This window comes from Kwoniella dendrophila, chromosome 4 (assembly GCF_036810415.1).
Source record: "Kwoniella dendrophila CBS 6074 chromosome 4, complete sequence".
NCBI classification, from domain to species: domain Eukaryota; kingdom Fungi; phylum Basidiomycota; class Tremellomycetes; order Tremellales; family Cryptococcaceae; genus Kwoniella; species Kwoniella dendrophila.
In genome coordinates this window covers 772259-783069 of record NC_089479.1, presented here as the reverse complement: position 1 = coordinate 783069, position 10811 = coordinate 772259, and the positions used below count along the sequence as shown (strand labels likewise).

The 10811-nt window shown below is 34.8% G+C and overlaps 4 protein-coding genes across 4 annotated transcripts; 3 read left to right on the top strand and 1 right to left on the bottom strand.

Annotated features, from left to right (window-relative positions):
* Positions 1-3294: 3294 nt before the first annotated feature.
* Positions 3295-5069, top strand: L201_003416 (uncharacterized protein; the record flags this gene model as incomplete). Its single annotated transcript, XM_066219171.1, has 2 exons — positions 3295-3634; positions 3700-5069. The coding sequence occupies 2 exons, from the start codon at positions 3295-3297 to the stop codon at positions 5067-5069; spliced, it is 1710 nt and encodes a 569-aa protein (XP_066075268.1).
* Positions 5070-5713: 644 nt separating this feature from the next.
* L201_003415 (uncharacterized protein) lies at positions 5714-7221 on the top strand (the record flags this gene model as incomplete). Its single annotated transcript, XM_066219170.1, has 3 exons — positions 5714-5889; positions 6027-6984; positions 7084-7221. The coding sequence occupies 3 exons, from the start codon at positions 5714-5716 to the stop codon at positions 7219-7221; spliced, it is 1272 nt and encodes a 423-aa protein (XP_066075267.1).
* A 109-nt stretch (positions 7222-7330) lies between these two features.
* Positions 7331-8599, bottom strand: L201_003414 (uncharacterized protein; the record flags this gene model as incomplete). The annotated part of the gene is made up of 7 exons (XM_066219169.1): positions 7331-7463; positions 7543-7579; positions 7665-7786; positions 7862-8152; positions 8232-8321; positions 8415-8476; positions 8567-8599. The coding sequence occupies 7 exons, from the start codon at positions 8597-8599 to the stop codon at positions 7331-7333; spliced, it is 768 nt and encodes a 255-aa protein (XP_066075266.1).
* Positions 8600-9523: 924 nt separating this feature from the next.
* On the top strand, positions 9524-10773 carry L201_003413 (uncharacterized protein; the record flags this gene model as incomplete). The annotated part of the gene is made up of 5 exons (XM_066219168.1): positions 9524-9545; positions 9636-10086; positions 10180-10361; positions 10461-10554; positions 10644-10773. 5 exons carry the CDS (start codon positions 9524-9526, stop codon positions 10771-10773), a joined length of 879 nt encoding a protein of 292 aa, XP_066075265.1.
* Between the last annotated feature and the right edge of the window lie 38 nt (positions 10774-10811).

Below are 10811 nucleotides of genomic sequence, written 5' to 3'. Positions count from 1 at the left end.
CGCGTTTCATGTTTGTCATCTTTGTTGGTCGTAAGTTATCTATCTAGGAGATGATCAGCTTTTTTTTGTAACTCATGATCTTCATGAACTTTGATCTATAGGTTCACTCTTGGCTCCAGCGATATGTGGAACCAAAATAGATCAGCCATCCTTGGTATTCTTTTGAGATTGATGCTTTAAGATTCTGCTTTATAAGACTGGAATCATATCATTTTAGTAATCTGTAAACCATGGGATGATACGTCAATGCCGTCGATCTTATATAGGCGTTATTAGCCTTTAAAGCCTTTTTTTCTGTTTAAGAAAGAGTCGTAAGCTGCCGAAGAACACGATTGGGTGCGCATATGCAATTGACTGGCTCACACATGCTCTTACATATAATGCTCTTTCAACGGTGTTCCACTTGGTTCTATACATCTCGTCTTCACGAGATACCTGTTATTTTGGATAGCTATATGAGCTGTCTTTATTGCACAGAGGACTTACCCTCTCAGTAAGGACGATTCCGTGATAGCTTGCAATCAGCTCAAGCCTGTGATCGAAGACATACAGCTGAGACAAAAGGCATGTATGCTTGCCAAATCCGCAAGTTAACTCTCTTCACACTTTTACTTGTCTTTGTTTTAAAACCAGGAACAGAATCACAAACGCGCTAATTAGGAAAAAAAGTTGATTTCTCGTTCTATTTCCTGATATGTGCCAAGTGATCAATTCTATGGTGTGGTCGTTATGTTCGGAATTCAGGGTTACATTCAACGATTTGTAACATAATTAACCATCAGATGTAACAAGTCAGCATGTATGGATTTTTAACGATTATGATCTATTGTTCGTGGCGTATGCTTTTTTGTGCGTTCATAACCCATGATTAGGAGGTGAATGATTTTCATTATTATAGACAGACGTGCTGTTAGCTTTGATTTCTTCAAAGAAAAGCAAAGATTTGCATGACGAGATATTGTATTACAGTACAGTACATAGATACAATAGATTCATAGATACGGACATTCATTCATTTATACATTTATACATACATACATATTTCTTTCATATCATATCATATCATATCATATCATTCTCATTTTTCATTCATTCTTCTTTTACACTATCATTCCTTACTTATTCTTCTTTTTCAATCTTTTTGGTAGGTATAGTCTTGTCTCTCCTTCAACAAGACAACAAAACAAAAGAAGAATATCTCACAAATCAAGAAATCATCATTTATAAGGTTGGACAGGCTTCAATCGCATCATTGCATAAACCATCATCAGATAGGAAGGCTTGCTCCCAAGTTACTTCCAAATTACATTCTTTTGAAAAAGCTCAATCTCGCTCTATCAGTTACTCTTAGGATTTCAACTGTACCAACTCAAGTCATCGAACATCATCAATATCTTACAACAGATAAATCCTTATCAGCGAACAACTCCCAATTTACGAATTTATCTAACGACAACAAGTTATATTGCATTACACCAAAATCCATTCTCGGTCTTTTTCGTCTGATCAATCAATATCTAAGACATTAAAACCAAAACCAACCCGAAACCAACAACAACAACAACATCCAACAATATTCTGAACTGGAACTAAGCTACCTTGTCTCAAATAGCCCGGTCCGGAATAATAGTTAAAATTGCCATCATCATTATAGTTGACCAGCATATATCGTAGAACTACCTTAGGATTCCAACAGAAATTACTTCGATCAATCTTAGAAGTAACACGACTAAAATACCTTTTAATTGCCTGATCCCGTTTGTTTCATCAAGTTTTTTATTTCCCGTAAAAAACGTAAACAACTTCATTTGGAACCTTTCAAAAGAAAATCCAAGACTATACAATTGAATCAAAACCGGAAAAGAACAATATATATATATAACATATCTAACAAATCAATCTTATAGGTATTTTCCATTAAAATCGAAAATTTTTGGCCTTTAGAATCCGTAGTTGTGGTTTTTTCGAAAGACGTTGATCGTTTGATTAGAATCGTTTATCAAGACTGCTGTGCAGTGACTAGATCATTAAAAAGACCAGGTGTCTTTACGTGTGAGTTATTTCTATCCTTCCATCCTTTCATTTCTTTCGATGTATTTTCCCTACACTTGTTTGTGTGTATCAGGAGGATTAGTGGCGTGATCGATAAGTTTGGTCAACATGAGATAATCCAAGTCATGCTCAGTCGACCGAGGTCGTAAGTCTTAATCTTAGCCGAAAGTAAAAAAAAGAAGTTATGGAAAAAGGATATAGGTCAAAGCGTGTGTGTGTGTAAGGTGAACAGACTATAAGGCTTTGCGTTGGTCTTTTGGCTATCTTTTATTTAATTATAATTATAGATCATTGGTCGTTTCACCTTGTTACTACTACTCTTTCACTGCCTCCTCCACTTTCACTTCACCTTGTCATCCTATATCATATTTCTCCATCAATCAACTTTACACTATTTTGATACTAAAGGACGCGTATCAGAATTGATTTAGGTTGATTTGATATGTTTAGATCAAGATCATGTGTATCTTAGCGTTGTTATAGATCACTTTTTTATTATTTACTACACGTACTACCTTTTCATCATTTTGATCTTTGATCTTTGATTTTTTATATTTGATTTCTTCTTCCTTTGTATTATCAACGCGTATGGTTTAGTCGTCGTCAACCTTATATATATATATCCTTTAAAGTCCCCCTTCGACCTGATTTCTTTTATATTTACTATAATCATACTTCTAATATCAATCTCATTTCTTTCTGACTTTCATCTCAATACATCTGAAAGTCATTCTGCCGTGCAGCCTCTATATCTCTCTCTTTCTCATCAACTATAATATAATTTTAGATCTTTCCCAGATCGAAGTAAAATAACCAAAGGCTGACTTCAATCAATCATACATTATTCGACACACGCAGATCTCCTTTAACACCTCATCATACTCTTACACTGAATAACTACTATCCTTATTCATTCCTTTCATCTCAACCGTTACCTCATCTCCTCAAACTTGTGAAAGGATCAATCATCTCATCAAGTTTGATATTGATATAATCCTATATATTATATCATTGAAACTTTATCCCTTCTTTCTCGACCTACAATCATATATCATAACAACAATTTTAGGTTCTGGTAACCAACGATATTCAATCTATATATACATATATATCACATAGACTAGGATATCGTAATCACATCCATTGGGCAGGACTCAAAAACAAAACACAATCAGTAATAATATCATTAATTGATTAAACAAGACTCTATACACTCAAAAGAAAAACAAGAATAAACCCAAAATGGCTCAAACAATTTCAATGCCAAATTCTTATCCACACTTTTATTGTCCTTCTTCACCCGATCCAACACCACTTCGTTTATTAGCTTTTTCAGTCGCCGAAGCTGCTCTTCAACCTGATCCAAACTCACCTTCATTCAATATGGGTTTAGGTAAATTACCTACTCCACTTGAAATGGATAGTTGGTCATCAAACTCTTCTTATAGAAATGGTCAAGCTCAATGGGAAAATGTGTCGTCATGGAAACCAAACCCCACAATCACCACTTCCGCTTCTCCTAATCGAAAACCACTTTGGGATGTTGTTGAACGAGCAAAAGAAAGACGAGTCCAAGAGAGATGTAAGTTGACTCAGCATTTCTGTATATAGCGATGATGCATAAGCTGACCATCATTCTCATCATAGTCTCACCAGCTTCTACTGAATCGACCCTTCCACAAAGTCCACCCATTTCTCCTGCTTCATACAACTTTGTTCTTCCTCCAAACTCACCCTTGGCTTCTTCTATAGCAGCCGGTACTTCCCCTTCGAAGAATGTTGCTTTGGTTCATCCTGTACCGAGAAAGGATTACTTTCCTTTATTCACTCAATCAGCTCATCCTTCACCAGTAAAGACTACCTTCTCAGGATTGGATCAATCTCGACCACCTCCTGAATTTGTCCCTCGTCTTTCAGCTGCTGAGTTTTCTGCCAAAGCCAAAAAGAGTTCCACCGTCACTGCTAAACATGGTCGAAGTAAATCTGATATTGGTTCACCCGCCACCGAATCACCTGAATTTACTTTGGAAGAGAAAGTCAAAGCACGATCTAAATTACCTTCTGTTCCATCTAGACTTCCTAGTCTTGCTCAAATCCAAGCTAGAATCTCTACCGAACACAAAAGATGTACTTCAGCTGGTTCTGACACTCCTACCAAATCTGTGCCTAGAATCAGAACAGTCCTTCGAACTGAATCTCAAGAATCAATCGAGGTAATCAAGACTCCTACTGAAGAATCACCAAGACGTGAGGCTAGAATTGTACTTGCTTCTGTACTCAATAGAAGATCTCCCAGTCCACCTTTAGCCACCGTTAGTAAAGATAAAGAACCTAGACTTGCACCTTTCCTGAGGGAACGAACTTCTGGAAGATTGTCAGGTGGTAAAGCAAGACCTATATCGATGCCACCAATGTCGTTAGGTGAATTACCGTCATTTGAAGCTATTTGTAAAGCCAATGCGACCGTTCAACCCACTAAACCCGCATTGAAAGTTACACCACCTAAAGAAAGGTCAACTTCTTTCACTGTTTCAACTTCTGGAAACATACCTTCACCCACTAAGGGATCTTTCCCTTGGATCATGAAAAATGGATTGATTACACCTACTGAAAGTCGATTCAAACCCTTTTCATTGTCAACACCACCAAGTGCTAGATCTATGACACCTTCACCAAGAAGATCATTTACTTCACCTGCATCACCAACAGAAAGTACCAGATCAATGAATTCAACTTTTTCAAGTCCATCATTATCTGTACCTATGATAACATGTACACCAGCTCCACAAACAATTGTTAAAGATGGAATTGAACAAGATTCAGATGAAGAAGGTGAAGTTGATGATGTTGTTTTATTTGAAGGTGATTCTTCATTCGATATTGAATCTGCATTAGGAGATTCAGAAATTGATGAACAAGAATTAAAAGAAGAAGAAGAATTGAAAGAAAAAGAAGAAAGAGAGAAAAGAGCTGAAGCTATGAAGAAAAGATTGATGCTAAGAAGAAAATCCGAGTAAAATAACAGTTGGTTTTCGAAAGTGAACGAACGTGACGATAAAAATATATAGTTTCTTCAACAATTCCCATTTTGTATAATTTACCTTGTAACTTACATTTCCCCTTCATTTGGCCTAGTGCCATCTGGAAAAACCTTATATCTCAAACCCCTCACATAGTTGATCTATGATTGATAAATAAATTCAAAATCCTTTTAGATAGTTTTTTAAACTTACTACGTCAATAGAACAAACATATTTAGATAAATTCATTATTAGAGTTATTTGTTCAAAAAACGTATTATATACAATTTATACAAACAAATTAGCCTGTCGCTGAACAGACAATTCATATATGTATGCATTCGATGATGCAGATCTACTGTACATATATAGTGCATCCGTAACATTTGCATGAAATTATCGTCATATTCTTGGTTGCATATTCTTGGTTGTAGCGGTTATGTCATTTTGTACTTCAGAGAGTTACTTCGACGCGTCTTTCCACTACGAAAGTCTTGGGAGATTGATTTTACTTTTTTATTCTTTTGATAATTATCTATAATTTATCTTTGTTACAAATTTGACAACAATCAAAACTCGTCGTGTCAGACAATAATGGTATAAGAACAAAGGACAAGAGAGAAAACACCACAAAAACAAAAATGGCATCGAATGAATTACTACCTTTATTTCCATCTGCAACACATCCAGCTATACCTATATCTGCACAAATCTTATCAACATTAAGACATTTAACTGGACCTGGTAAAGGAAATGATTTAAAACCTGAAGAAAGAGCTGCTTTAGTTGGTGTATCAGCTTTATTAGGTTGTGAAAAGTGAGTTTGTAAAAGTGACGTATCCTATTAAACGTATTATACATATTATATATACTATATCAAATCTAATCTATAGTTATATATAATATTATGCTAATTGACAATTTGACAATTTGACATGATGGGTGTAATTTTAGAATTCAAAGTAAAGATTTACCTTTATCATCAGCACAAAAAGCATCATCAGTTTCACCAGCGAATTTTAGATCAGCTTTATCTAGATGTAGAATTTTGTTAGAATCTATACCATCTTCACCTATTACTTCACCATCATTGGCATCCTCATCAAAAAGATCAAATAATGTAGGGGGAAGATCACCTTCTAAAAGATCATCTACATCATCTACTTCAACATCAACATCAAATATTAATATTGATAATAACAATAATAATCATAATGAAATAGAAGATGGAAGAGGTATAACACCTTCAATAAGAGCAGAAGATATTTTAAGTCCATTACAAACACCTAAAAAAAAATATAAATTTTCATCAGGTATAGATATTTCATCTTTAATTAGTAGTAGTCCTAATAAAACACCAAGAAAATATGATTCAGTAATTGCTAGTCCATTAAGACAAAGTATAACTAGACAACCTTCAACCAAGTATCCTCCTCAACCACCATCTCAAAGTGTATTACTTGACGATCAAGAAGATACCACAGAGAATGAACAAGGAAAGAGAGGTGGTGAAGATGGTGGTACACCAAGTAAAAAAGTAAAATATCTCAAAGGTGTAGATTTGGAAAATCCTCCAAATTCAATTAAATCTGTTGAATCGCAAAGAAAGAAAAAGAATGAAAATTCTTCAGCATTCTTCGCTTTAAGACCTAGTAATTCTTTATCAACTCCAACTGCTACTAAACGTCATGCGATGCAGACACAAGATGAAGGAGGAGGAGGGGGAGAAGAAGAACAAAATTGGATGCATAGAAGACCTCAAGAAACTCATAGTCAAAGCAAAAAACCACATCTTAGCGATATAAAAAGAAGAAAAAGGCAGAAGAAGAAAGAAAATAGCAAGATTGATTGGACTTATAGTGAGACTGTTTGGGATAAAGATGTGGAAAAAGGGGAACAGGAGTTGAACAAGGTGAGTCATAAATCACTTTTGTACACTCTGAAATAAAATTCCCTCAATATATGGATATGCTAAGCTAACCTCTTGTCCTATATTGAATATTCGATGTAGATATGGGAAAATCTTGATATATGGTTAGAAAGGAATGATATGCCAAGTATATATGATACAGAAGTGAAGGGAAAGGATCTTACAGAAATACTGATCAATTCATTGGTTAGACCCATTAATGCAAAGGCTGGTAGGTAGACTAAATGTTTCAACGAGGATTAACTGTATATATAGGAACGTAATGTACTATACATTTCCTGTTGTAATATGTAATATAATGTAGCATGTGAACGGATATATATCACGATTATTTCAGACTCTTGCTCAATATCCTATAATCTACTTCTTCATCTGATGTATCGCTACCTTCTTCCATATCGTCGCTGTCCGTTGATTTTTCTTCATTCATACGCGTTGGATCTATTTCATCAGGTGTATACCTGAACGATAAACGTCAGCATCATATTATTTATGGTTGTTCTAGTTATGTATAGTCACGAAACGGTTACTTTGACTTACCCTTGTTTTGCATAAAATGCTAAGGCTGATTCATTGTCTATGTATATTCTCATTAGTTGTGTGCTTTTATCAAGTCAAAGAAAACGAGGGGCTGATCGTAGAATACTAATGATTCAGCTCACTCTTCAAACAAGTTAACATGATTTTATCCAATTGTCTTCTTTTCCCTATACTTTTTAAAACATCCAATAATGTTTTACCTAAACCCATTCCTCGAGACTTTAATGATATTTGGACTTCATAGCTAAAAATTGGTAAATAAGCTGAGTGTTAGCAAACCTATTCCGTTACTGCTTATATATATCTGAAACACACTTACCAATAAACGACTTCAGCATCTCTACTAGATAAAGTTTCTTCAGTATCAAATCTAAATCCACAAAATCCCATCAATTCTTCTTGAGTTAGATCTATTTGTACTTCTTTATCTTTTCCTTTCCCTTTCCCTTTCGCTTTCCCATTACTCGTCGTTATCCGTGGAGCATTACTGTCATTTTTCGATGCTGAGAATGAAGGAGAAGGACGTCGTATCAGAACATATCTTGCATCTGGATCAAATAATTCTTCTCTCTTGGATTGTTCTGTATATGGGAAAGATGAATTTCGTTGTCTATGCGATTAAAATCGATTCATCAGATATCTGATCAAGACAGATTATCAAATACTGTACATATATGAAAGCGACTTACAAAGCAAGCATGTTATCATCAAATAATCTAAATATAGCATCTTGAGCTTTACTAGAAAGATTCTCAGATTTCACTAAGGAGACTTCGTACCTATATGATATAAGGGTCAGCATTTGCGCACATCAGTGAGCTATTCAGTAAAAGATTATATCACATTCTCGTAGGAGCTCGGTTGTCACTTACATTTGACCATCTTTCAGCGTGATGTTTTTCGATAGATCCGGAGCTAGAGTAGATGTTGAGGCCTAAGGCATAAACCCCATAGTAATTATTAGCAAAAACACAAGGTGGGGAATCAAACCCGTTGACATGGTGAAAAATCGCGTTTTACTAACACTATTAGCGGACCTTATTTTGGGAGTTGCCATTTTCGATTGAGCCGACCCTAGGAGAAGCTTGGGAGTCTTCTTCCTGTTGATAATTGCCTTTTAACGTGACCTGCACTCATATTTAATAACTTTCAGCGAATAAGTTGTCCGGGATATATAGCATCGAAGGAAATTCAAAGTAATTTCGGACAACCTCCACCACGCGTATCATGTTAAGCTGTGGCAGATCAAGGGTCAGTATTATAGTTAATCATCGATGATGAGCAGTACAGTATGAAGGGTCAGCGATGAGAGATGGGTTTATCTTGTTTTAGCTAAGCCTATCAACCACATCTGAATGGATTGCCAACGGAACGAACTATACCGACAGTTCTTGCACCAAGGAGAAATGATCGATCAGGATAAATTATACAAAGGTGATGAAAGTTTTCTCAAATTCTGGTTCACAACCTCAAAATGTTCAACGATTATCGGCTTGAGCTGTGAGCCTGGTCATCGAACAATCACAAAATTACAGTTCTTAGCTATTCAATATTGAGCCCCCTTTCCCCGAACGAACTGTCAGATGTGTTTCAAGAAAGGAAGGTTTAGGTTGTAACGCTATGATCAATTAAGGGCTCCTAGATCACGGTGTACTGTATCCTTTGAAAAAGTCTGCCCTTCATCCACTTATTGGTATGAGAGAATGAAAAGATGTTTTGAAGATGATACCGTATTTGGTATTATTCAAGTTATACTCGTTACACATTTGGCGAATATATATAATAATGATTACTGATACAAATTACCATGAAAGCTTCGATTATCGTTATCCATTTGTGAATTTGTTGATTTGCTTGAAGATATATACCATAGTGTACTGAGTCTCTTTTTCGAACTTTATCTACCTTTTCGATACAAATTAATCATACCAGAAGGTCAAAAATACGGTTTGGAATTATACTTTAACCTATCTGGCTAAAAATGCAGTTCAGCTGTTTGAATTGTAAGTACAGCGATCAATTGCCAAGATATTCCACTTGTCGATGAACAGCTGGGAATTTGGAGTCCAGCTAACATGTAGAGGTTAAATCAGTACTTTTGCTTCTTACGAGTACATCACTCCTCCCCGGTATTCTAGGTAATTCATCTACCGATGGAACCAATACTGGTATATTGAAAAGGAAAGATGATAAAGATAAAGATAAATCTGCTCCAAAATTCTGGGATAATTTCACACCTAAACCAGAAGATATCAAACAACATAAAAATAATGATTGGTTTTTATGTAATTTAGCTTCTTTATCGAATATTCAAGAAAAAGGTGAAGGTATTGATAATAATATAAAAAACCATATAATTAATTCAAATGATAGAAATAGTAGTAAAGAGTTAAAAATGGATCAAAGTTGGATAACTGAAATTGAAATTTATAATATTGAAAAATCCAAATGGGAATCTCAACTTATAGATTTACAAGATTCAATAAAAGGTAATAAAACCAGTAATATGAAGAAAAATGGGAATGCTGATAGTAATAAAATCTGGTAAGCCAAAGTCGCCACTGTCTACATTATCTACAGTATTTATCTTGATACTATTTTACCACTTTACCTGATCATTCTCACCCTTGCTCATAGGTGGCCAAGTGCATTTGAAGCTGTTGCTCAATTAGTTCAAGGTAATGAATATATGAAGAATCATGAATTTGCAAAAGACGTTAGAGCTCATATAGGTTTAAAAATGTTAACTGGATTTAAAACTGAAACTATCGAATTAGGTGGACTAGTAAAAGATGATGATACATTCACCAAGAATTTATGTGAGTTTTTGTTTTCAATTTTTGCTTTTTCTATATTTGCCATTAGAGAAGAGAATCTAATTCAAAGAAACAATTTCATTTATGTATTCATTTGTACAGGGTCATCTTTGGTAAATTCGAATAAATCACCTATGTGTATTAAGAAAGATGGAAAATGGTATAGTCTCTTAAATGCAGATGATAATTCAAAAGAGTAAGTCCATTAACTCCACGGAATGACTTAACATACATATTTTACATCATCGTGGTAATTCAATCTGATCGTAATTATTTGCAACACAGTATAACGTTATACAACTTGAAAAAAGGTGAAAAAGAAAATACAACTTTCGATAAACTCAAGAAGGATCTAACATCTTATTCAAGGATACAAAAAGATGATGATCCTTTTTTGAAAAATGATGGCAAATAAGCTTACTTCCAATCACGATTGTATCGAGTATAGTATAA